General features: G+C 38.3%; 5 protein-coding genes and 1 non-coding gene across 8 annotated transcripts; 3 read left to right on the forward strand and 3 right to left on the reverse strand.

Annotated features, from left to right (window-relative positions):
* The first annotated feature begins 4,749 nt into the window (after positions 1-4,749).
* Positions 4,750-13,041, forward strand: LOC122041805 (RCC1 domain-containing protein RUG3, mitochondrial-like). Of its 3 annotated transcripts, none has more exons than XM_042601624.1 (8): positions 4,750-5,361; positions 5,826-5,965; positions 7,549-7,743; positions 8,213-8,341; positions 8,645-8,800; positions 8,880-9,077; positions 9,155-9,264; positions 13,023-13,041. In XM_042601624.1, the coding sequence occupies exons 1-7, from the start codon at positions 4,838-4,840 to the stop codon at positions 9,172-9,174; spliced, it is 1,362 nt and encodes a 453-aa protein (XP_042457558.1). In that variant the 5' UTR covers positions 4,750-4,837; the 3' UTR covers positions 9,175-9,264; positions 13,023-13,041. The 3 variants fall into 3 exon arrangements, with proteins under 3 accessions (XP_042457558.1, XP_042457557.1, XP_042457559.1); XM_042601623.1 differs by having other exon boundaries at positions 9,152-9,264; positions 13,023-13,040; XM_042601625.1 differs by having other exon boundaries at positions 5,143-5,361; positions 5,819-5,965; positions 9,152-9,264; positions 13,023-13,038.
* LOC122041802 (vacuolar-sorting receptor 6-like) lies at positions 10,315-14,259 on the reverse strand. Its single transcript, XM_042601621.1, has 12 exons — positions 13,827-14,259; positions 13,041-13,730; positions 12,798-12,886; positions 12,639-12,708; positions 12,464-12,547; positions 12,300-12,376; positions 12,119-12,200; positions 11,354-11,436; positions 11,174-11,237; positions 10,967-11,095; positions 10,786-10,889; positions 10,315-10,695 (listed from the first exon to the last, which is right to left on the reverse strand). Exons 1-12 carry the CDS (start codon positions 14,122-14,124, stop codon positions 10,594-10,596), a joined length of 1,872 nt encoding a protein of 623 aa, XP_042457555.1. The 5' UTR covers positions 14,125-14,259; the 3' UTR covers positions 10,315-10,593.
* Positions 14,260-17,734: 3,475 nt separating this feature from the next.
* LOC122041803 (ATPase WRNIP1-like) lies at positions 17,735-19,744 on the reverse strand. Its single transcript, XM_042601622.1, has one exon. It carries the CDS (start codon positions 19,677-19,679, stop codon positions 18,111-18,113), a length of 1,569 nt encoding a protein of 522 aa, XP_042457556.1. The 5' UTR covers positions 19,680-19,744; the 3' UTR covers positions 17,735-18,110.
* Positions 19,745-19,992: 248 nt separating this feature from the next.
* Positions 19,993-22,237, reverse strand: LOC122041806. The gene is made up of 2 exons (XM_042601626.1): positions 21,968-22,237; positions 19,993-20,310 (listed from the first exon to the last, which is right to left on the reverse strand). Exons 1-2 carry the CDS (start codon positions 22,161-22,163, stop codon positions 20,156-20,158), a joined length of 351 nt encoding a protein of 116 aa, XP_042457560.1. The 5' UTR covers positions 22,164-22,237; the 3' UTR covers positions 19,993-20,155.
* A 140-nt stretch (positions 22,238-22,377) lies between these two features.
* TRNAA-CGC lies at positions 22,378-22,450 on the forward strand. The gene has a single exon. It is a non-coding gene; the product is annotated as a tRNA-Ala (tRNA).
* Positions 22,451-22,524: 74 nt separating this feature from the next.
* LOC122039845 (peptidyl-prolyl cis-trans isomerase FKBP13, chloroplastic-like) lies at positions 22,525-23,751 on the forward strand. The gene is made up of 5 exons (XM_042599270.1): positions 22,525-22,913; positions 23,006-23,098; positions 23,181-23,241; positions 23,325-23,393; positions 23,511-23,751. The coding sequence occupies exons 1-5, from the start codon at positions 22,557-22,559 to the stop codon at positions 23,567-23,569; spliced, it is 639 nt and encodes a 212-aa protein (XP_042455204.1). The 5' UTR covers positions 22,525-22,556; the 3' UTR covers positions 23,570-23,751.
* The last annotated feature ends 3,242 nt before the right edge of the window (positions 23,752-26,993 follow it).

Raw genomic sequence — 26,993 nt, forward strand, 5'->3', positions numbered from 1 at the left:
GCTGTATTTTTATGATATTTTAATTGGTACTATTTATAAGAATTTAATTAAATAATTCGTGGTGTAAATATAGTAGACAACGGTTTTGTAAATAGATTTATTTTTTATTAAAAAAAAATATTTTTAAAAAGATAATCTTTTTTAAGCATGGTAAAAGCATTGTCTTTAAAAAAAATCACAATATTTTTTAGGCTTTGTAAAACAGCAAAAGCAATGTCTTTGTAAAAAAATGATAATATTTTTTAAGTGTTGTCTTTGAGCAGATTTTTAATAATAGTATTTTTAACAATATTTTTTTAACTACATAGACAATGTATAAAAAGTGTTGTGTTGTCTTTTAACTTTTTTCTTATAGTGATCCCATGAGCATATAAATTTTTTTAGTTTAAATTTTTTTTAACTTGAATATTATAACTCAATTCTTAAGATAAAATTTAATCGACTTAATTCCGAAGTTATATATATATATACTTACTGTATTCAATTGACGCGCCTAGATAAAATCTAGGCATCACAACACTAAAAAAAATGACAAAGGCACCTCCAATTTCATCCAAGCCCCTCAAAACTATAAAAAAAAAAATGACAAAGGCGCCTCCAATACATTGGAGGGGCTTCGAGTCATGTTCATACTAGTTTGTATTGGGAGGTCCGTAATGTAACAAATTCATGTATATATATATATATATATATCTTAAAATTTTTTATTCTAATATTAATGAAGTAACTATTGTTATAGTTATTACAATATGCATTATAGTTATTTATAATATTCATTATAATAATTAAAGACTATCGGATTTTATCATGTTTGTTGTAAATGGCAAATTTTAGTATTGCCTTTTTTCTAAGATAATGCATTCAATCCAGGTAATAATAAAATGATTCTATTTTTTTTTATAAATATGACGTGGTGGTAAAATATTTAGAAAAATAATAGAATGACTAATTAAAATTTTAAATGGGACAAATATTTTAGAGGTTAAATTTTTAAATGTCATCCTATATGTAGCCTATAGTTTTGTAAAAACGGTGAAATCCATTACACTAGCTATTCATCCACGACTGTCTATGTGAAATCCATTACACTAGCTGTTCATCCACGACTGTTTATATTAGAGCCGTCAATTTGAGTTGGGTCCATCGAGTTAGCTCGTCCCGTCAAATAATTTAAGTGGGTTGGGTTAGAATTTTATCAACCCAAGTCCGCCGTGAGCCGCCCCGCCTAGGCCCGCGACCCGCGCGGGTCGGGCCGCTCGGGTTGAAAAACACATATAAGTTAAGTTTTAGGTCAATTTATTATCTTTTTTTGTTATAATTTTGAAATAAAAATAGTACTTTTCATCCAACATAAGTACTCGTTTGTGTTCATTTATATTTAAAATACATGTTTATGTATATATTTAATTGTAGAAAACTTTTTCGAAGTAAAATGTTGAATTATGAAATATTTTTTAATTGTTTTAAAATTTTTTGATCGGCCCGCGGGTTGGCCCGCTAAACCCGGAACCCGCCTTAGAATGGGTTGGGTTGGAAATTTCCCAAACCGTCAAGTTGGCGGGTTGGCCCGCCCCACCCCGCCAAATGGTTAGTCCGCCACGGACCGACCCATCCCGTCACGAGTTGACCCGTCTGACAGCTCTAGTCTCTATCATTGAGGAGAATAAATCAAAAAATAAAGTTGGCCATCACATTAGTGGTTCAATTTTATAAATTTATCATGGTAATTTATCAAAGGACGCATGTAGAGATCTAAATTTATTAAAAGACATATGTTATTTTGGTATTTACCAAAGAACATATCTTTTTATATACATTTACTATTTTATTCTTCTGACAAATCTGATTTTTTTTTTTCACGGTCGTTTCTCACTCTCTCTTCTATTTATTTTTTCTTATGCATACAACTAATCTAATTTTTCCTCTCCACTCTTCTCTTTCCTCTCTTTTTTTTCCATGCATGCATGCATAACATATGCCTGATATATAAATCACATCATACTCACAACATTTAGAGTTTAATTGATTTTTTGATAACATTATAATACATTTGAAGAAGTCAAAATAATCAATAGATGACACATATTTGAATTCTTTGCAACCCCATAAATCAGTAAAGATTGATCCATTATTTATTTCAACTTCTATGGAGGTGTAAAATTGTAATAATGATGAATTAGTAAAAATCCTCATGTGTGGGCCCGATATGAATCATTTCAGGCCTAACATGGGCTTGATATGATTTATATCAGGCGCAACGTATGAGGATTATTTTACTGATTATTTTTATTATATTTTAACATCTTTTAGAGGTTGAAATAAATAATAGATAACATATTTGAACTTCTTGTAACATCAGAAATCCATAGGAATTGAAATGAGTGCAATCGGAATCCTCTAAGTCCACTAGTGGGTTTTGACCGAAACCCACTGATCGACCTAGAGACCTCAGATTGTAACCATTTCAGGTCCTGTGGATTTCAAAAATTACAAAGAGTCCAAATATGCTCTTCATTGTTATTTTTGGCATTCCTAGTGGTGGACCAGAGGTTTTGAAAAACTTAAATCTCTTTTTTTTTTTCCTTTTTTTTCTGTTGTTAGGCTTGATATGGGGAGATATCAGATCCACATTAGGCCTGATATGAAGAGATATCAAGCCCACGTTAGGCTTGATATCTGCCCGTATCAGGCCTAACAATAGAAAAAAAAAGAAAGAAAGAGAGATTTAAAATTTTCAAAACTTCTGGTCCGCCACTAGGAATGTCAAAAATAACAATGGAGAGCATATTTGAACTCCTTGCAATTTTAGAAATTCACAGGATCTGAAATAGTTATAATCTGAGGTCTCTAGGTCGATCAGTGAGTTTCGGTCAAAATCCACTGATGGACCTAGAGAGCTCCGATTGCATCTATTTCAGTTCCTGTGGATTTCTGATGTTGCAAGGAGTTCAAATATGCTCTCTATTGTTATTTTCGGCATTCCTAGTGGTGGACCAGATGTTTTGAAAAACCTAAAACGTATGAGGATTGTTTTGCTAATTCTTTTTTATTATATTTTAACATCTTTTAGAAGTTGAAATAAATAATAGATAACATATTTAAACTCTTTGCAATATCAGAAATCTATAGAAACTGAAATGAGTGCAATCAGAACTCTCTAGGTTCATCAGTGGGTTTTGACCGAAATCCACTGATCGACCTAGAGACCTTAGATTTCAGCCATTTTAGGTCATGTGGATTTCTAAAATTGCAAGGAGTCCAAATATGCTCTCCATTGTTATTTTTGGCATTCCTAGTGGTAAACCAAAGGTTTTGAAAAACTTAAATTTTTTTTTTTCTGTTGTTAGGTCTGATATCTCCCCATGTCATGCCCATATTGGGCCTGATATGGAGAGATATCAGGCCCACATTGGGTGTGATACGAAGAGATATCAAGGCCATCAAGCCCAATAAAAAAAAAGGAAAAAAAAAGAGAGACTTAGGTTTTTCAAAACCTCTGGTCCACCACTAGGAATACCGAAAATAACAATGGAGAGCATATTTGGACTTCTTGCAATTTTAAAAATCCACAGGACCTGAAATGACTACAATCTGAGATCTCTAGCGATCAGTGAATTTCGGTCAAAACCCACTGATGGACCTAGAGAGCTCCGATTGCACCCATTTCAGTTCATGTGGATTTCTAAAATTGCAAGGAGTCTAAATATGCACTCTATTATTATTTTCGACATTCTTAGTGGTGGACCATAGATTTTGAAAAACCTAAATCTCTCTCTTTTTTTTTTCTTTTTTTTTCCTGTTGTTAGACATAATATCTCCTCATATCAGGCTCACATTGGACTTGATATGGAGAGATATCAGGCCCAACGTGGGTCTGATCTCCTATAACAGGTTTGAGAAAAAAATTGAAAAAAAAGAGAAGATAAAAAAGAGGTAAGGAAAGAGAAGATACATTACATGTATGGTAGGAAAGAGAAAAGAGAGAAATGATAAAGAAAAGAAAAAGTAAATCAATTAAATTTATTAGGAGGGTAGAATAGGAAGACCACTATAAAAAGGTACGCCCTTTGATAAATACTAAAGTAGTATATACTTTTTGATAAATTCAAAAATCTAAGTACGCCTTTTGATAAATTGTCGAATTTATCATATTATATAACCAACTTAATTAAATCTTAGGAGCCTATATTTAGTCGTTAGTGTGATAAAAGTTGATTTGTTTGTTCATAATGCTTCCATGAATTCATTCCTAGATTCATATAGGAGAAGTAAATTACAAATGACTATTAACTATAAAAATATAAAGAAAACGAAGACATATCAAATTTTGACCTGGTGACCTAATGCTATATTTAGTCGTTAGTAGTGACAAAAGGTGAATACGCTGACGTCAGTGCCTCTGTCAACTCATTCCAGGACTAACACAGAGGAGGTAAATCACGGATGACTACTAGTCTTTGGAATAGTGATTACACATAAGGGGGATATTTATCTCGGTTTTATCAAGATTTGAATACTAGACCTCATGATGATAATATTTCATGTGCTAGTTACTAGACCGTCCCGATAGATTAGCCGTCAGTGAAACATGAAAGAATGTTGTTATTTTCAAAATTAATCGGGTGAAAATCGAAATTATATATATTAAAAAAATTGACTTCAAAGAGATCTTCCAATCTAACAGTCGCACAACCTTTCTTAACGATATTATATAATGGGCGTTGAAATGAATGATAATCATATTTAGAGGGCAATTTTGTAAAGTGAGGACATTCTTGACAACAGCGGTTGAAACCTCTCTCAAACCCTCTCTGTCAGCCAACCCGCCGCCCCCCCAATGGCGGCCCTCTTCCGCTCCATCTCCTCCCTCCGATCTTTTCGCTACCTGTCCACCGCTGCCGAGGGCGTTTCCGCCGCAGGACCTCTCTTGTGGAGCCACACCGACGTTGAATCCTGTGCGCCATCGTCGATCGTGCAGGTCCTCTCGTGGGGCCGCGGTAGTTCCGGCCAGCTTGGCGGCGGAAAGGAGGAGATCCGCTTCTATCCGTCCCCCGTGGCCACTCTCCGTCTTCCTTCCAACTTCCACCTCGCACCTATCCAAGGCTGCCTTCCTTCACAGAGCAGCTCCGACCCTGACGCCAACGTCGAAGTGGGGATCTCGTGCGGGCTCTTCCATTCCGCATTGCTCGTTGATGGGAAGTTTTGGATTTGGGGGAAGGGCGACGGTGGGAGACTCGGCTTCGGCGATGAGATATCTCTGTTCGTACCTTCCTTGAACCCTAACCTCGAAGATGTTCGGAGTATTGCCCTTGGAGGGATCCATTCCACCGCCCTTACACGGTCCGGAGAGGTCTTCACGTGGTCAGTATCGTTGTTTATTCCATTTTTTCTTACCAATGGACAAGTATCACTAGTTTCTAGCATTCCACAAGTTTGTAGGTGTATGTTATTGCTATTCCCTAACATTGGATACATTTTAGTGGGCCGATGTTATCCCTAATTCCTAGCACTTGGATAAGTTATAGATGAGTTCGTGGAATATATATAGGTGTTATTTCATTGAAAAACAAATATATCTATTTTTCAGTTGATTAATTGTGTTCTCAATTTATTACTCTTTCTCCATTTTCTACATTCTCCTTTTATTCCAATTTTTCTTCTCTTTCATCCTACATTAATAGTATAAAATTCATGGTCCTAGGTATGAATTTTAGTATTTTCTCTGTTTATGGTATCTTTTATTTGGATGACTATTCATGAATCCGCTGTATTGATCTGCTGGATTAGCAGAGTGACACTGCTTCTTAATTGGGTGAAGTTTTCAGGGGTTATGGTGGGTTTGGAGCTCTTGGGCATTCAGTCTATCATAGTGAATTGCTTCCGAGACTCGTAAAAGCTCCTTGGACAGAAAAAATATCTCATCTTGCTACTAGTGGAGCCCATACGGCTGCTATTACTAGTTCAGGTAAAAACCTTTATCTATCTTTCATTTTTTTAAAGAGTTCTGAGTCATCTAGTTCTTGTACTTTCTCTTCCTCCAGACTTCCATTATGTAACATGTTTCCTAGCAGGCTTAAGCCCTGATTTTTTTTTTCCATCATGGAATATGCTGTTTCATAATGTCTGTCTTAACTTTCTTGTTTTTCTGTCTCAATGACCTGTACCTTCCCTGTGGTTTGGAGAGTGATAAGTGCATATAAGAAGCCAAGAACTCTATAACTTTCCCTTTCGAAGCTATCTGCAGTAAAAGTTATTTAAAAATAGGATCCTTCCTTGCAGTATTCATTAAAAGTTTTACCCTGGAAAATGGTTGTTGTTACAATATTTCTTTGTCATCTCGCAACTATCCATGTTGAATTGCACATCGAATTGGAGTAAATAGTCTCATGTGATTTAAAATATTTTTGGAGATATGTTTTACAACTCAATTTGCTTGACAAGGCTAGAGTTGTGTTGTTAAACTTTGAAATGCAATGCCCTGTTATTGTGATTGCATCTGATTGTTTCAGTGTTTTGTAGAGGATGACAATTTTAATTCCCCCATTTACTTACTGCTGTCTTATTTACTTTGTGCTTATGTCTTATTAAAGTTCTTGTTATTATCATTGCCACACTAGCATTTGCAGTTGTACTTGCTTTCAGAGTTGAAGATTCTAATCCTTGTCTCTTGCTATATAAGCAGACATTTGCCTTTCTTATCACCGTTATCTTTTGTCCATTCTCTAGTGCTTTTAAAATGGAACCAGCCTGTGAACCAGTGGTTCTAGTTCCCTGGTTTTCTTGTTGTACTAAGGCCAAAATTCAGTCCATCCTGGTTTTCTCCTGCGTCATACTAGACTAGTTTGCTCCTGGTTCCAAGGTTGAACAGGTGAACTATTTGGTTTTGAAATGACTTCAATTTTCTCTTTTGTATCATGACATAGGTCAATATTCTAAAAAATTAAATCTGATGAGACTTACTAATTGAATCCTCTAAAGAGTATGCAATGATACCCAGGGGCTTGATGAAGTTGGGGGGATTCAAGCAAAGATGCCTTATACTGAGTCCATTATCTTTGATGGATTATAAATGTATAAAATATGGCGATTTTTATGTGTTTTTTATTTATATTTTTCATTCTCACATTTTGACATAATGGAATCCTTTGGCCGTTGATGGTGGTTCACTCCATTGATACTGTGTGATTCTAGACACTCTTGGCTTGTTGCTTTATCCATATTTTCATGTAATGAGTAAATAAATTTCTTAAATAGCACATATGCAATTTGTCAAATTTCTCTTCGATGGTAATGCGGGTGAGTCTTATTTGCAGCCTTTCAGAATGTTTTGGTGTCATATTCTAGATTTAATAAAGCGGTTGCTAGTGAAAACCGAGATGACTATTTGGAACATACTAAGTCGCTAAATTGCAAAAAAAAGTGTAATGAGACAGTGGAACATATTATGGGGGTACATAAATCATAGGAAAATTAATTTTCTTTTAGCTTGCCTAAACCTTCTCCCGGATTTTCATCTATTTAATTTTGTTTTGCTATGCATGAGTACAGGTGAGCTTTTTACTTGGGGCCGTGATGAAGGAGAAGGTAGGCTAGGCCTTGGAAGCGGTGGAGGTCCTGGTGAAGCCGGTTCTCTTAGCATTCCTTCTAGAGTAAACGCACTGCCTGTCCCTGTTGCAGCGGTTTGCTGTGGTGGTTTTTTCACAATGGCACTTACTTCAGATGGTCATATATGGAACTGGGGAGGTAAGGGTTTTGTACTGATATATGAGTATTTTTCACTCATGCCATAGTTGACTCTGACTTTTACTAAACACAAATCAAAGAAAGACTCGCTGAGAATAATTCAAATAATTATGTATTTTTTTAGATAAAATTTTGATTGTTTTTTAATCTTCTGTTATATGAACCCTTAGACATCTAGCTATTGAAATTGGCTTAAGAAGGAAGAATGGCTAGTAATCTCACCACTGCAGTGCAGTGCATCTGATAGCTTGGATATTATTTGGAATTTTGAATGTTTGTATGATATTTTTGTGGTTTCTTTGATTGGTAGTGTGTTGGTTGATATACACTCAGCTTTGAGCTTGCATTCTCATTGGTTTTGCCATCGTTTTCACTGAAAGATGCTCAAACTATTTCCTTCATATTTGCTTTTTGCATTTTTTTTCTTCCTGTGACTTTGAAGAAGAATCTCCCTGATCTTTTTCTGCAGCAAATTCAAATTGTGAGCTTGGTAGAGGAAATAACTTAAGTGATTGGAGACCACATCTTATTCCAGGCATTGACGAACATCAAATAGTTCAGATAGCAGCCGGTGGTTACCATTCTTTAGCGTTGACAGGTAAATCAGTGTATGTATTATCTTATCTACTGTTCATTCATACTCTTGAAGTTCAATGAAGCCATGGCATCCTGTTTTCTTTCATTCGTCTTTGAAATTTATATTTATTATTCATTCTAAGAAATGATCTGAATTGCCAGTTTTGCACAAAAAGCACATATATTGTGGATTAAACTGCTGACTTTTGCCAAATTTAGCAATGTCTGAATCACCAGAGCAACCTGGCGGTCCGGTCCATATTGGACCCTAATGTAGGGAAACTATGTACATAAATTGCTATCTTATTGTTTTGGACCTTCTCAGACACTGGGAAAGTTCTTTCATGGGGTTATGGTGGTCACAGTCAGTTGGGCCATCCCTCTGTTCAGAATCAGAAAGTACCACTTGTTATTGAGGCTTTGGCCGATGAGCACGTAGTCCAGATTGCATGCGGAGGGTCATCCTCAGCTGCTATTACAGGTGACTGGTTGTCTCCTACATTCTGCTTCCATTTTTTCACTTTGATCACCTAACATGTCGGCGAACTTGGAAACTCCAGACAAAGGAAAACTGTACATGTGGGGAAACGCAAGGGATTGCCAATTGGGCATTCCAGGCCTCCCAGAAGTGCAGCCGGTGCCCGTGGAAGTGAAGTTCCTGATGGAGGATGAGGCATTGGGCCCACACCATGCGATATCAGTTGCAATCGGTGCATCTCATGCAATGTGCTTAGTTTTGCGGCAAAACTCCAGCATCAGTAAGATTTGAAGACACACAACCCGTTTTGTATTGTTTTCCTATTTTTCAGAGGAAAATGTTGCAACTGTGTAGCAGAAAAAAGCTTGCTGCATTGAAAGCTGGTGATGCAAGTGTCAAAGCTGAATATTTTACTCATCAGCTACGTGAAGCACATTTATGGTGGACTATTAGAGAGGAACCCTCTGGTACTGTTTTTTTTTTTCTATCTTTTCATTTTTATTTTCTTTTTCAGAAAATAATAACCATTTATATACTTTTTTATTTCTGCTATAAGTGGTCAGTTTATTTTATATCTGATGGTGAATGACTTTGTTGCAATGGAATGTTGCAATAACAACCGAGTTTTATCCCACTAGATGGGATCGGCTATATGGATCATTTTACGTTATTATTATCATTTATATTTAAATAAATTTTATATTAATTTATTATTGTTAATCAAGTTTTATATCATATAGTTGGATCATCTATTGACCGTCTACATACATGTCTCCCCGAATACAACAAAGACAAAAAAACTGAAGGTAAGAGACAATTTGTGGATTTACTATTAGGATACTTAGATCTTATCCAAATCTAATCGCCAACCAAATTTGGATATATATAGCTTTAACAACAACCTGGAAACAGTCTTTTGCAAAAAGCAAGGTAAGGTTGCGTACAATAAATCCTTCCCTGGGACCTCGTATGGTGGGAACTTTGTGTACCAGACTGTTCTTTATAACTTTAACAACAACACTCCCCTTGGACCATACCGATATTGTGTTCTCTAACCAACAACTAGGATTTCCAACATAGTACTCCAACTAACAACTAGGATTTCCAACATACAACGCTCGCAATCTAAACTAAAGACTTCCTAAGTGGAGCATGTAGCTATTAATTGTTCCATGTCTTTAAAGTGGAGCATGTAGCTATTAATTGTTCAATGGCTTCAAAGCCACCATAGTAGACTTGAAGACAAGGTGAAAGATGGCATAAAGTCAGCTTAGAAAGGTTGGGGCATCTGAGTGATTAAAGGCCAACAAAGTGGACTCAAGAGCCTAAAACATCTAGGGCTTCAAAGACTTATAAGACGTGTGGGAGAGACTATGAGTGAATGTAATAATTTGCAAGGAGTGTTCTATCAAAGAACAAGAGTTGTAGTCAATTTCGAAGCTTGATCTACAACAATCATTTGCTTATCCTCTTGTTACTACCTTGTTTCTTCATCTTCCACAATTATTCCACCAACAAATCCAAACCTGTAAAACTATATGCAACTCCCCCACTACAAAGCCAATGCAAGTTTCTTTTACAAACCTTTTTATCCTCAACCGTGCATCAGCTTTGAAAGTTGACTGCACGATCAAAATTAATTTCTAAACATGAAACATGAAAACTTTTGGCCAGGATCTATCGTCTGATATATTTCAGCTCAACCTGTGAATCTACATTGATATCTACTTCTGTGAATCAAACAAGAATGACTGATGATGCAGAATTAAGGCACAACCATGCAAACTAAACCCTCATTATATTGTTGTGTCTTCTCTCAAGGGTTGTTCCCCATTTTGGTGGTTGTCAAGAGGCATGTACTGCGACATGATGGCCATGATCTCAGAATCCATGTAAGACTACAAAAAGAGAAGATAAAAACTGTTGTATTAGAATAAAAAAATTCAGGTATTCAAAGTAAGTTTGCTGTTGGAGATTAGGAAACTGACCCTGAGTCTGTATTTGTAGAATACATAAGCTGCTATTGCAGCACTGACCACAATTGCTAGCACAAAGAGTGTTATAAACAAAGAGAACTTTGAGGCATTCTTAGCTGCATTTAGGCACAGGATAAAAAATCACAAACCTATTTGAAAGAGAATTTGATCAATACCGAAATGTTTTCCTTACCGATGCACGCGTCCTCAGACTTTATGTACACAAGGTCACCTCTGCACTTGCAGTCATACCCTCCCCATGTGTTCTTGCAGGAGCATTCAGGACAACTGCAAGCAAGCTTCTCCTTGCACTCGTCAATATCTGAAAAATTATGATAAGATGGACTTTAACATAGGGATTTCACTCAATAATCACCACAATTCAAGAGGGAATAATTACCTTGGCATTCATAGCCATCACCAGAGAATCCATATGGGCAGCGACAACCCTTCAGCAGTGAATCCTGTATGCATTTTGATGAATCAGTTGATCCATAAGTTACTGAAAAAAGGATGAATTGAGGGTGAAAAATGGACTGAAATGGTGATGATATGATCAAGAAAAGGAATTTGACAGAACTGAACAAGCTGAGAATGTCTGGTTATCCCTGGTAGCATTCCAGCAACCTCCATTATCAATTGCACATCTTCCAGGACCCACAGCTGAAACCCAACATGCATAAACAATGGATTCAGTACATGTTATAAATAGGGGCTGAGGTCTCCAGTTCATATAATTTTACTGATATTCCATCATTCATTAGGGCGGTAAATGAATCAAATATTCATTTAAGAATTTATTTAATACATACAAGGTTAATAAAATGAATAAGTTTGAACATATTTATATTTAGCTCATTAATATTAGATTGTGAACTGTCCGTAAATAATATTCATGAACAAAGTCTATCAATCATGTTCATAAATAAAATTCTTATCACTCTAGTAAATAAATAAAGAAAATTTTAAAATGAATAAACAAGCTTGTATTGTAAGTTCAACAATCAATCAAATAAGTTATATAAAATTTTAAGCAATCAAACAAATTTGAATTGAGAGCTCGATAATATATATAAACGAACTAAGCTAGCTTAGTTCATTTTTGGACTCAATTTGATTTAGCTCGGTTACTTTATCAAATAAGTTTAAACATTGACATGGTTTAACTTGTTTACCATCTTAATCATTGTAAAATTCTAAAATAGGAGGATGCATATGGTCTTTAAGATTTCTATCTTACGGATTCAGATATGATTCAAATATATTATTGTTTATTATATTGATATGATATAGAAGATCCTAAATTTAGATCTCTAACAAAGAATCGCTTGTAAAAAACAGATACCTATGCAAGAATTATAGCCATCTCCACTGAATTGGACGTTGTTTACTACAGGGCACTCGCAGATTCTTCCCCTAAAAGTATCCTAAATAAAATGAAAAATATATATATATATAAGTTCATCTTCCTTCCTAACAAGAGGAAGAAAAATCTCAAATGCCTCAGGTAAGGTAATTAGTTGTACTTTGCAAGCAGTGATATTCAGCTGTGTGTTCTTCCAGCAACCTCCATTCGAAGTGAGACACTCATTCGTCTCAATATCTGAAAAACACAGCAAAGTCAACTGGCCGAAGAACATGATGCTTAGTCAACTTTTAAACCGGCAAAAATGGGTGCAAATCAGTTGACCTGGGTTTAAGCAAACAACAGGCTCAGTAGACTCTTTGAATCCTGCACAGATTGCCTTCAGCACAGCAGTCCTCTCTAATTTCCCTGAAATGTCCACAAGTTCTTTTTTTTATCAGCAGAAAGCCTTGAAAGAGGGTGGTAAGAACATGACAGAATCAACGATGTAAATCTAAACCTCGATACTGAACGTTGTTTATCATCAAGGTGGGCAGGATAGTAACATCTCCGCGACTGCCGTGGCCGACCTACAAGATCGAAGAAGACGGTATCGTAAGTTGTATGCCTGAGTGACCATTTGTGCCTCTCGGCTGAAGGAATCTGAAAAATCAGGAACCTGAAGTTCTTGCTCGATGTTCAGGACTTCGTTATCAGCGTCGGCTTCGGGGTCTCCCATACACTTTGTGACCTTGTCCAAAGACAATCCTGATGAACCACATTAGATTGCATCAATCTGCTTCGAACTCAAAGTTCGAGCTATATTCAAATTCGATTTGAAGTTTAAAAATATAAATAATTTTAACTCGAACTTGATTCCAATCAAATATTTTTTTTTGAGCAGGCTTTAAAAACTTCTTACCCAGGGAAGAGACGACAGCCTCTGCGCATGACTTGCTGTACTTCTTCTCCTTCATGGAGCACCTCGCCTGGTAGTCGGTCACGAAGTCCCACCAGGCCCACGGCCTCCCGCTCTCGTTGGCGACTCGGTGGACGCAGAGCTGCCGGAGGTTCTCGACGACGATGTCCTTGCCGTCGTATCCCTCTTCGAAGTCCGTCTCGGGGTCGGGGGCGCAGTAGCGGCCGTTGTTGATGCACTGCGCCTTGCACTCCTTGCTTGCCCGGAAGGCCTCCGGGCAGTACCAGGTGATGTAGTGCGGGGTGAAGAGGGCGAAGCCGCCCTTCTCGAGGATCTGAGCGTTGCCCCTGAAGTCGCCGACGAACTTCACCTGCTCGTCGCATCGGTCGCCGCACTCGTCGTTGCTGTTGGTCCAGAACTCGTACTCGACCCGCTCGTCGGGGTGCGGCATCGACTCCCGCCAGTCCAGCTTGACCACCACCTCCTCGTCGCCCTTCGCGATGGCGCCCTTGAGCGCCGCGCCCAAAGATCGGGTGATGAGGGCGGAGGGGAGGGTGATCTTTTCGACGAATTCGTTGTCGCTTTCTTCGGGGGCGTCCATGGTCAGGAGGGGCTCGTCTATGGTGTCGGCGACGAGGACCGCTGCAGCGCCGGCCTGCTGCCCGTTGTATGCCTTCAGAGCGAAGTAGCAATCTGGGGAATCGAACAATTTTCACAGAAAGGAATTGATGAACAGAAAGAAGAAGAAGAAGAAAAAAAAGAACAGAGCACACACGATCGATCGATTACCTCCGCGATCGACGAGGAGAACGACGGGGCGCTTGGACTTGGACTGGAACGGGCCGTCTTCGAAGGCGTTGCAGCCGGTCCGACCCCGGGAGGGGTAGATGACGACGCCGGTCAAGGTGCCGCCGTAGTTGGGCACGCCGAAGTTAGCGATGGAGGCGTCGTGACGCCCCTTGATCGACTCGGGAGAGACCACGCTGATGCTCTCCTTCTCCACCACGAACCTCCCCGACGCCGGCGGCATCAGCACCCAGGATAAGACCGCGGCGACGGCGGCGGCGGCGAGCCGGAGACTCCCCATCCTTCTTCCTTCGTCCGAACTAAGGATCTATATGAAAAATCTGCAATTTTGGGTCGGAGAATTTAGAGGGGGAGGAGCAGAGATTGGCGTGTCTACTTATGGAAAGAGGATCAGGACATGAAGAAGAGATGAGTTGAACAGCCAACCGACTGCCAAACCAGAGGGAAGAACTGGGCTCGCGGTGAAAGTGACAGTTACCCGTTGAACAATCTAACATGATTTCCGTCCTGAAGTTTTTTAAAATTACAGATATTTCACTGTCTGATTTTTGCCCCTGTAAATATTTGAGGTGCACTAATGGAATTTTTTAAAAGTCAACTCCACTTTTTTTAATCCAGTGACATCATTTACTATTTCATTATATATAAAATGTTTTTTTTATTTTCCAGAGAAATAGTTGGAGTTAATGTCTGAATAAGATAGGAAAACATAATTTTATTGATTTTTTTTTTAAAAAAAAAAGAAAGAAAGGAGAAAGGTACAGCGTGTACTCGGTCATGTATAGTTTAGTAATTATTAAGTCAATGGTCTCCCATTGAGTGCGAGACAAGTTGGCCGGTCGTCTGCGTTTAGGCGTTGACGATGTGGAGTCGACTTATAACCCGATCAAATTTTCAATTGACGCTGGGACACGAACACAAACACAAACGGCCAGTGCCTAACCCGAGCTCAAACCTCCACAGTTTGTTTAATAATAAAAAATAAGTAATAATGATCAAATATAAAAATTTATGAAAATTATATTAAAAATCAATATATTATAAAAAATAAATATATATTTTTTATTTTTATAATGCATAGATCAAACTAATCCCACAAGCCATGCCCGACCAAATACAAACGGGAGCCCACGATCTCTAAACCTAGGGTCGAGGCTGCCGTTGTCAGGTGTCACTAGTTTCTTTGTATTCCACGTTGAAATTGTATGCATTAAGAAAGCCATAAAACATGGTTGACTTGTGGAGTTGAATCTATATTTTTTTTATAAATTAATTCTAAAAATAGATAAGCCACCCTTTATTCACCCAACAGATAAATTCAAAATATAATTTATATGTAATTTCGAATTCTGATCTTCTTATTTATTTCTTAAATACTTTACCATTACGTAGGGCATGATATTCAATTGAGATAAGGTTTATTTCATCCTAAAATAACTAATTTGTGGATCATCAAATCAATATTAATTGAGCATCTAGAGGGATAAGCTAAGTAGTGATATTAAAGGTTCCACATAGCATTTGACAGAGTCAATAAACTGAGTCAAGTCGATCCATATGAAGGGGCCACTGGCAATTGACAGAGTCAATGGGGGTGAATCTGAGTCAAGTCAATAGAAATCGCTAACAAAATCAATTGAGCATTTAGTAGGGCAAGATAGAACAAATGTATGATTATCATAAGCTTAATAACTTGTGGAAAAATAATAGAAAAATAAATGGATGACCAAGTTGATGATGATGACCTACCATATTCTTATGTTATGGAGAATAAAATCGATCCTCCTTAGGATGTGTTTGGTTCAAGTTATCAAATATAACATTGATTATATGATTATCTGGTAATCACATAATCAAGATTTTGAGGAATAAAATATGATCAAATGTTGTTTAGTTCAACCTAAGTAATGTAACAAAAACTTATTTGTTTGAATGTTTTAATGAATAACCTAATTTAATATTTTAATGTATTACCCGTAGTTACAAAATCAACTATACATATTATTATTATTATTATTATTATTATTATTATTAAACTTTACATTTTTTATGGGGTTTTTTAATTTTTTTTACATTTTTTAAATTTTTATATGCTATTTTTTTACATTTTTTAATTTTATTTTCATTTTAAATTTTTTTTTTACACTTTTTAATTTTTTTACATTTTATTTTTTTTAAATTTTTTACGTTTTTTAAAATTTTTATGTTTTTTTATTTATTTTTAAATTTTTTTATGTTTTTATATGTTATTTATATTTTTTCCATATTTTAATTTATATATTTTTTTATGTTTTTTATTTTTAAATTTTTTTTTTTTACGTTTTTTCTATTTTTTAAAAAATTTTGTGTGTTTTTTTTTATTATTTTTACGTTTTTTTTATTATTTATTATTTTTTATGTTTTTTTAATTTCTTTACATCTTTTCCCTGTTTTTCCTAAGTTTTTTTATTTTAATTTTTTTATGTTTTTTAGTTTTTTTTTAATGTTTTTTTTCCATATGTTTGTCTTATCGGAGAGTATTTTTGATAAAAAAAATTCGTTAATCCCAGAATCAAGAAAAACCTTAATTTTTTAAGGTTTTCCGATTCCGAGTTGCATGCCCCTTTTATTGACATGTTAGGCATGGAATATTACCCTGGAATAATCAGGATTTTCGTTGATAACCTTAGATGGATAATAAGATTCTCACGGATAATCCAACTAAACACATCCTTAGTGTTTTCTACTCCCTATTTCTGGTGCCTCCCTATTTGGGGAACTCATCAGACACTTCGTGGAGATAAAGTCAGCTATATTTTTCAGAGGAAGCAACAAGTGGCCATTAATAAACAAAAACAAATTTTACCACCAGAAATATGAGAAACTTCATATTAGCCATAAAGGGGTTGGAGCTTACGGATCTTAACTGTGTTCTTTGCAATGCTGAAAAAAATCTACAGGGAGGTATACGACCTCAACTGTGTTCTTTCAGAATAAAAAACACAGAGATAGCAACTAAGTTAACACCATGGCAGCCAATGATATAAAATCAGAAATCAGAAATAGGGGATAGAATAGAACAAATTAGGCCATTGCCATCTAGTTAAGTTGGTCTATTCAAAACAGAGATTCACACTGAGAATGGTTTAAAGAATCAATCAGAAAACAGCTGCTAAGGGAGCATCCATCAGCATTGCTTGATATAAGAAGAGAAAAATGTATTTTTACCTCTATCATCTAACCAGATTCCTATACTTGATATTTGTTTTATGATCTTATCAAACTATGTAGAGGATCCCATTCTACTTAACCAATAAAGAAACCAAGACATTATCATAATGCTTGTGGTGATTATGAACATCCACAACAGCCCTGTGGCCCTATAATATAAGGGCTAGGATTATTCTTTATCTATATTCACAGCCAAGTGGATAGTCAACTTCAGGACAAGTTAATTAAAATTTTACATGTGATAATAGATTTGGTAATTTTTAGATTTTTAGTTTTAAAAATTCATAATAAATTTATTAAAATGTATAAAACTTATAAGATATTTAATAAATTATCTAAAAATAATCAAGAGTAAGCCAAATGGGTGGAACCCCCAGCCTAAAAATAATTTATCTTTGCCTCTTTTCTTTGGACTGTTGAAGCAATTAGCAATCCATGTTCATACCACTCCATCCTATCCATGTGCATTTAATAGTGCATCCGAAATGGGAAATTCATGTGATTTTAAGACAAGAATTAATAAATGTTAAAATACCAAAGATAAGGTTGTTGCCATCTATTATACAGGTTTGCAAGTTCTTATATAATGAGCTTCGAAATAGAACTATGTTATGGTGGTATATTCAAATTAAAAAATCACACCAGAACTCTTTCAAGAATCAATCAGAAAGCAACTGCCATGGGAACATCCATCCACGTTACTTAATATAAGAAGAGAACAATCTATTTTACTTTTATCATATAACCAGATTGCTATACTCGATAACTGTTTTGTAATCTTATCACAAACTACCCATTAGGAGAGGAGGAGCTATCATTAGGAAGTTGTTCTCCTACTAGTGGTAATTTTGAGTAGCCACAAAAGCAGTATAACAACTAGGATGGGTCACTATTTATACTCAAACCAAGTGAAGGACCCTGAGTTCCCAGTCAAAGAAAATGTTGGCATCAGATCTTTCCAGCAAAATGAACATAATCTATAGCAGATTCCAAAAGCTATCTATAAACCAAAATTTTAAATCTATGGAAAAGGTGCAATTCTAGGCGTACCCTGCTTCACTCTTGCTTTCCATCATTTGGAGGCCAATCAAGAAACTTGTGCCCAAGAAGTGACAGGGGCAAATATGTCTGTGATGAGCAATCATTGTGATCAGGAGGATACATGTAATCTTTGCCATATCCCAGATCCTTCATCAGCTTCGTCGGTGCATTCCTTAAATGCAATGGCACCCCCTCATTGCCCCCTGTTGACTCTTTTATCACCCTCTTGGCTTCCTTGTATGCTCGATAGACAGCAACTGATTTTGGTGCCAGAGCTAAGTAAGAGACACACTGCGCCAAACAGACATCACATTCAGGCATTCCAATAAAATGGCATGCCTGGTAGCATGATACAGCCTGAGGTAGTGCAGCAGGATCTGCCAATCCTATATCCTCACTTGCCAACCTAACAAGCCGACGAGCAATGTACAGTGGTTCCTCCCCTCCTTCCAGCATTCTCGCAAGCCAGTAAATTGCAGCATCAGCATCACTTCCTCTTATTGATTTGTGAAGGGCACTTATCAGATTGTAGTGTTCCTCTCCAGCACGGTCGTACGCCAAGTGCTTGCATTGCATTGCCTCTTTCACATGATCAAGAGTCACTTTCAATTCCCCATTGCTTCCGTCTACGTTGCGACGTGATGCTATTGTCGATGCAATCTCCAGAGCGTTGAGTGCCACTCGAGCATCGCCATCGCAATGCAGAGATAGGAAGTCGATGGCCTCTTGCGCAGCCGACACTGGACATTGAGTTGTGAACTGTAGGCCCCTCTCGGCATCCGAGATGGCTCGGCGGAGTAAACCCTCGATGTACTGCGGTTTGAGGGGCTGGAGGGCGAGGACGCGGCAGCGGGATAGGAGCGGGGTAGTGAGCTGGAAAGAGGGGTTCTCGGTGGTGGCACCAATGAGAACGATGGAACCGTCTTCGATGGCGGGGAGGAAGGAGTCTTGCTGGGACTTGGAGAACCGGTGGATCTCGTCGACAAAGAGGACAGTGCGGCGGCCATGAGATCGGGCGCGGCGGGCGCCGTCGATAGCCTCACGGAGCTCTTTTACGCCAGAGGAAACGGCGGAGAGGGTGACGAAGGCGTATAGGGAGGCCGGGAGAGCGGAGGAGAGGGCGCGAGCGATAGTGGTCTTCCCAGATCCCGGCGGACCCCAGAGGACAATGGAAGGGATGCAGGAGGAGCGAATGATGGAGGTAGAACCGAGGAGGTGATCCTGGCCAAGGACGGCGTCGAGAGTGTTAGGGCGCATACGGTCCGACAAAGGGGCGGCGGAGGAGGGGTGGCGGCGCTTGGCCGGGAGCGAAGACGAGGAAGGAACAGGTGGTGGCTTAGCGGATGAGACAGGATTGCTGGTTTTAGGGTTAGAGGAGGAAGCGAAGAAGCGCTCGAGGCAGGGTTGGCTGGAGGCGGGTTGGGAGAGAGGGAGAGGAGGAGGAGGGGACGAAGACCCGGTGACGACGGAGTCGGAAGAGCGAGAGAGAATCCAGTCGGCAGCAGCAAGGGGAGAGCCGCCGGCGGCAGCGAGCGCTTGGGCGGCGAGATCCTCGGAGAAGCCCATGCTGAGGAGTTCCTCCATGGCGCCTTGCCTTGCCACTCCTCAGCGGAGGGCTTGTGCGATTGACGATGCCCAAAAATAGAAAGACTTGTAAAACATTTTTACAAGAGGGGAACAAAAACCGAAACAGAAGAGGAATTAGAAAACATTTTTATTTTTTTAAAAATCTTTTTGTTCATCATTCGAAGAATTACTTGTAAAATATATTTATTTTTGAAAAAGTAAATTGATTAAGCATTACAAAGTGCAAATTTCCTCTAAGTGCTTATTTTAGAGGGGAAAAACACAAAATTATACTAAATTAATTAATTTACCTAAAATATTATAATAATGATTATACTAATTATTCATTCTTAGGATATCCGGAATAAGAAACTAGAACAGTCATTACACAATTTAAAAAGCAACTAAATATTAAGCATAATGCTAGTGTTAAAAGCCATGGTCGAAACAAAAGATACAAACACGAAATGAGCTCCACCGTTCCGAGTCTTCGGTTATACCCTGAGTCTTCGTGCCTTTCCGTTTCCTTTTCCTTTTCCCTTTCCTTTCCCTCGCTTCTTGCGGTTCATCTTTAGTTTCAGCTTTTTCTTGCCTATTCCACCAACAGGCTTCAAAAATGTGTTTGGTTGCTCATCAGCCATATCCACATCTGTTCAAGAGCAATCAAGCGGAATGAATTACAATGATGGAGGTGATAGATAGTTAGGCAACTATTCTATGTTACAAAGAAGCGCAAAATGGAATTTTAGAATATAAAAATAGAATGCTACCGCCTAGTGCAAGATTCAAAAAGCCCAACGGATTGCCATATAATAACTGTCAATCTTTTGTAACTAGTCTTCACCCAATGAGTTTCATGTTTCATCATGTTATAAAATCACAAATCAAATGGAAGTTAGATAAGAAACCAAAGTTGATAGAAGGCTTCGGCATTTTGTTGCACTTAAATCTTATAGAACTTGCAGCTGGAAAACGCATTAAGAAACTGAAAAGAGATTCTTAGCTACGCATGCTTATCTTCAACCTCAAAGGCTATATACATAGCTTGAGCAATTACACTGCAGTGAGCATTAGGCTAATATAGATTATTGAAAAGAAAAACATGATAAGCAGTGATCTAGCAAAACTATCACACAGCTTACACCAGGATTATGTGACATTAAAGATGGGGATTTACTAGCATTGTCTTGGCATAATGTGGCATGGACAACTATAATGTCTTAATTACCTTTGCATTTGCATACTAGTTACATTGTTAACCATTTTTAACGGGCATCAAGTGCAGTAAATAAATCACAGATTGTTATCAAGTATCAGTTCCACTTATTTAAACACTTTTTTCCAACTCCAATTAGATCTTGTATCTTAATACACAATGAGTACTGAAAGCAAAATGCACAATTCAAAAGGAAAAAAAAAACACTGAGCCACATAACGAAGGTGGGGGATGCTGGAGGTATAAAAATCAAGTATGAACACTGCTCCATCCAACTACCAACAAGACAATTAATTTGATCCGTGGAGAAACACTTGAAGATGACAAAAAGTTATTCCAATTATCTTAAAACACATTCGCCTACAACAAACTATATACCATCTTTAAGAGACTTACAGGATAAAAATTTTCACTAGATTGTTCGTGAACCAAAATTAATATTCACATAAACGTAAGAACATCTGTTAGTTATTCAAATGGAAGCAAGATAAACATCTCAGCCATGCATCCACTTCAGAAATAAGTTCATGAGAATAAAAAAATATCAAACATCCTTCAGCTATAGATGCTATAAACATTTTCACATTCTTCTAAATTATGTTGATGGCATTGGCAGGGATCAATCTTATTGATGCAATTTATCAAACTAATCTGATTGTCACAAAAATATTGTATACTAACTAATCAAGAGATGACTTAAATTTAATAAACGTAGCATGTACATAAATTTCAGAATTGATGAGATTAAAGATGTTGACACAAAGCCTCATTTTGAAGGATAATGAAAAAATGAAAACTAATTATTTTTTCTTCCCAAAAACGATAACATTTTAGTCGATCAATATTTTAACAATAAATGTTCAGATATCCACCCACCACTCACGAGAAAAAAAATCGACTTAGAAAAGTTCACCTTGTTTTTCCTTATCGTTATAAGCTCACCTATAACACAGTTGCATATCTCTAACATCAAATTTGTAAAACAAAAAAAATATCATATTTTGAAGCCTGAAACAAAATATATGCCAAAGCTGCCAATGAAAGAAACGTAAGCATCGAGGAATCAAAGAGAAGGAGCATTGAGGCTCACCCATAGAAGCAGAGGTCAAAGCGGCGGGTTCTTCATCGATGGAGGTGGGAGTTATGACGGCGAGCTTTGGGGCGGCGAGGGCAGCCTCCTGGGCAGCAAGTTTGGCCACCTCTTTCTTATCGTAGAAGGGCTCCACGATCTCCCTCCTCAATGTCCGTAATCTCCTCTTCTTCTTCGAACGCAGCGACTTCGCCATTTGACTTCGGAGGTTGAATTAGGGTTTCGCCAAAAGGGGAGCACGAGGGAGGCAGAGGACGTCGGTGGTGAGAGATTTGTGGTGGAGTTTATCGAACATTGGACGGTCGATATTCCATCAGCTTCCATCCGACAGCCAATACGACGCACTGATCCAAAAGCGTCATTAAACTATGATTATATATAATCAATAAAATATTGATTTAAAAGCAATTGGGGGTGTAGCTCATATGGTAGAGCGCTCGCTTCGCATGCGAGAGGCACGGGGTTCGATTCCCCGCACCTCCATAAAGTTTTTTACTTTTTTTATATTTAACTAAATTTTAAAAAACCTTTTAAAATATATATTTCTACGGCCACTCGATAGAGATTTGGCTGCGAGCTCTCCCCTGGCATGGCCGCCTTCTGCGCCTCCCCCTTCCCGTCTCCGACCATCCTCACCCTACTCCGCGCCACCCCTCGACCCGACCACCGCTTCTCCTATCGCCACTCTTTCTCCCCCAACTTCCGAGCACTCACCGACCCAGTTCTCGCTCCGTCCCCATCCCCCGTGCCCCTTCCCCTTCCCATCCGCAGGCGGGAGGCCGCCCTCTCCCTCTCTCTCTCTCTCCTCCTCTTCCTCCTCGACCCCCCCGCTGGCGCCTCCTCCGACCAGACGAACTGCACCCTCGCCGTCGCCTCCTCCGGCCTCGCGTTCTGCGACACCGTCGTCGGCACCGGCCCCGGCGCCACCAAGGGCCAGCTCATCAAGGTAACGAACCCTCTTTTACGGACTCCTCTGCCTACTTAACCACGGATTTCCCCTAAAGTTTGGCTCTTGCGTTGCGATTCGGAACCCTGAAGGCGCATTACGTCGGGAAATTGGAGAACGGCAAGGTGTTCGACAGCAGCTACAGCCGCGGGCGACCTCTCTCATTCAGGATCGGCGTCGGGGAGGTAAAGCTCGCTCAATTTCCCCCTCCAAAAAAAAAAAAAAAAACAAATCCGTTTCAACTTATTACCACGATAACGTCTTTAGGTGATCAAAGGATGGGATCAAGGGATTCTAGGCGTAGATGGAATTCCACCAATGCTCGTCGGTATGCAGAAAAATTCCACCAATGCTCGTCGATTCATAATCTGTGCTTCTTATTGTGTTGGTCGTGTGGCCTTTAAACCGTAGGTGGCAAGCGTACATTGAAGATTCCTCCCGAGCTTGGTTATGGGGCGAGAGGAGCAGGCTGCAGAGGAGGTCAGCTTTCAGTCACTGTTTTCAGATTGGCACCACATCTCCAACACTTCACAGTTCATCTTATGTGAATATTTGATGTCAACTAACTCAATGCTGCTGCTTTCTATAATTGATCAGGCTCTTGCATTATTCCTCCGGATTCAACTCTTCTGTTCGATATAGAATTCATTGGGTAGGCAGGAGCCAGAGACCTACAGAGTCTTTTTCTGACGAAAGGAACCAACAGACGAGATACTTGTATAAGCACTTAAACAAGAGGGAACCAAGGCTACAAATAATTACAATTATGCAGTACTGATTTCCTACTGTAAACGACCTTTATCAAGTCAAAATCTGTAAACGAGCTCTTTTAGTCCCACATCGTTAAATTCAAATCGCATCATGCCAATATATGGGTTGTCGTTTGTCTATTCAACGCCGAGCTGGGTAGTGCCAGTTTGTGATCAAGCGGAGGCAACGAATGATTTGGATGATGGGGATGGATTCTGAGGCGTGAATCCAATGTATTATTGTTGGCCTGCCCGTTCCAAGTTGACAGTAAATTGGTAGAATCAGATGAAGATCTGGTTCTTCCGATTAATAGTGCGGAGGGCATCGGTCCAGGCTGGTTTCACAGAGCAAGTACACCCGCCCACTCTTAACGGTGGAAGGTTAACAGGTCGATTTACACGGGATCCACAGTACCCTCAGAGCCTCTTCCATCAAACAAATCATTTTTACTTTTTTTTTTTTAATTGTAAAATTATACATTACTAATAGTTGCAACAGCCATTAAAATTGCAAAACTTCAACAAAGAATTATTTCTTTTGTTCTGCCTGTTCCAACAACTTTCACATTGCATTTTCTTAAATTTGTATCATCATTTACTTTGTCTCAAAACAATTATAATCCAGGATGTTTGTTGTCTCGTGCAAACATTTGCGTATCAAGAAAGGGATTAGATTTAGGTATTTTAATGCATAAGATGCTAATCTTATAGCCCTTAATGTATTGTGGATAAGGCAATTATATTGATGCTCACTGATGAAGCAGTCAATTAAATAGAATAGAGTTTGATGCTGTGAAGCTTCTGAAGGCAAGGGAATGAATTATACGTCTACTTAAAATAGAGAGTGAAAATAGCATGAGAGAAGAACTACTGATTACATTGTCTCCAAGAATCCAAAATAGATAAAAAGTCCAACAAAGATGCATGCCACATACAACTTTGAGACTAATCGTGATGAAATTTATAAAGCATTACCTTCTTAATAAAGATAGTGTATCATTACATAAGGTTCGTCTTTATGAATTTTTAAAAATAAATACAAGAAAAGAAATTAGAACATCATAGGAAGTAGAACACACCAAGTTTCACTAAAGTTATTTAATTGCAATGAACAATGCAACTCAAGAAATCATACAACACTTCGAAATGTAGGTGCAGAACTCTGATGCTCTTATCAACTTGTTCTTGTAATTTTCTTTAAAAGAAACCAAGGGATGCATAACTAGTACATATAGGCATCCAAGTTGAAGTAATAACTAAAAAAATAAATCAAATATTTGAAGTAATAACTAAAAGCAAGTTAAAACCCAAGTTGTCACATCCAGCTACACATTGGCATAAAGTAGAATGCAGCAAAGTGAAGAACGTACCTGGATCTGCAGTTTGGGAAATGCTTCAACAACTAGATTTTTCAGCCTACTCTTGACTTTCAATTCCTCTGGAATGAATGATAGCACCCGACAACCATGTACGCTCAGGGACTCCAAACATGATTGCTCATGCCAAATTGGCAAAGCCTCCAATTTGTTGCAATTCATTATTGTCAACGTCTTTAGAGGTTTTGAATGTTCCTTATATCATTTGGTAGATTTCTCAGCTCTTGGCACCCAAATATCTGCAACATATTGATTCCTCCCAGGTTCGACCAAGAATTGAATTTGGAAGTAGGCATTAGCATCTCGTTGCTCAACCACAATTTCAACTTCAATTGAGAAGATGTTGGAAATTGCACAAGGAATACCATGAGCTTTGGGCACTGAATTAGGGTCAATTCCTCAAGTTTGGCAAAAAGACAATGACGTCTTATGCTCTTCATGCCTAGCCCCTTCTCTAGCCTAGGCATGCTCTTCATGCCTAGCCACATCTCTAGCCTAGGCATTTCAGAGAATGTGAGTTTCCTCAACTCAAGAAATACAAATGGTTTTCTATCCTCCCCATAGAATTCATCATCTATTACTCTAACTAAATCAAAACCACTTATTGTAACTTCCTCAAGCTGAGGTAATACTCCAAGTGGTGGTAGCGTCGCACACCTCCTAAGATATTTTCAACTTTTTGAGAACAATCAACCTGGGCTCGAGCATCAGCAAAGTTGGGAGTTTCTTGCTCATGTATGAAATGATCCGCAAGCCTTCAACTCTCGTAGGCTACGTAAGAATCCTTCCAACAGCTGCACCGTGGGATTGGAAGTTCCCTTAGTAGCCATATCATTCCATCATTCCCAATGCGGCACCAACTCATATAGATCTTGATCCTTCAGTAAATAAGTAGGTAGAGTAACACTCTTTAATTTATCTAATTCTAACCTTTCAAGGTGTTGTATATGCAGGGACTCAAGATTTTTAAGATCTTGCAACTCTGACAACATGATATTTCCATGGCCATCCACGACATCAATTCCCCTCAGAGACTGCAAGTTTATCCATTGCCTAATTCCACTAGGCATTCTAGTCAATGCTGCACATCCTTCCATGTTAAGCTGCATCAAGTTCTTCATGCCGCTCAAATCATCAGGCAACTCAGAAAGCCTACAACAACCTCCAATATCTAATTCATTCAAATTTACAAGGTAAATGATTGACTCCGGCAACTTCTGAATCTTTAGGCAGTAAGAGAGTCTCAAAATCTGCAATTTCCTTAGCTTGTGGATTCTTATTGGAAGCTCCTTGAGCATTTCGCAACTAGATAAATTTAGAACACACAAGTTATAGAGGTTGCAGATGGATTCGGGTAGTGTTTCTATCTTGTTCTCCATGAGGTTGAGGTATCTCAAACAACGCAATGAGAACAACTGTTCTAGAAATGTCTTGAATCATGATTGCTTTCATATCTAACACACATAAACTCGTGAGACTTGAAAACATACTTTCAAGTGTCTCTGTCTCAATCTGACAAATCTGTTCATTTTTCTCTTCCCTGTGTAAAACCAATGTTCTCAGCTTCCTGGCTACTCTAGCCACTTCAATGGTTTTTTTTTTTGAATTTGGAAATATTTTCAGAATCGATTGGTAAATACAAATGGCGGCATTGCGGTGGTATCCTTGAACCACCCCTAACCTTCCTTCATTTTAGTATCCATTTTGTCAACATTACCATCTTCGTGCTATTTTCGTCAAAATATCATCATCTTGGTACTCCAAAGATGCATAGGTCATTTGACAAAGTGACCGGTTAACCGTCATTCCACCAATACTTGGTAGGACCAAGTATTGGTTGTGTATATTTTGCTTGTGATCGTATCCACCTTATATAGGAGACCAATGAACAACATATGTCAAGCAAATTTTATCCGATCGATCCTCCATTAGGTGCGCGCAGGTCGTGCTTGTAC

This window comes from Zingiber officinale, chromosome 2A (assembly GCF_018446385.1).
Source record: "Zingiber officinale cultivar Zhangliang chromosome 2A, Zo_v1.1, whole genome shotgun sequence".
In the NCBI taxonomy this organism is placed as follows: Eukaryota; Viridiplantae; Streptophyta; class Magnoliopsida; order Zingiberales; family Zingiberaceae; genus Zingiber; species Zingiber officinale.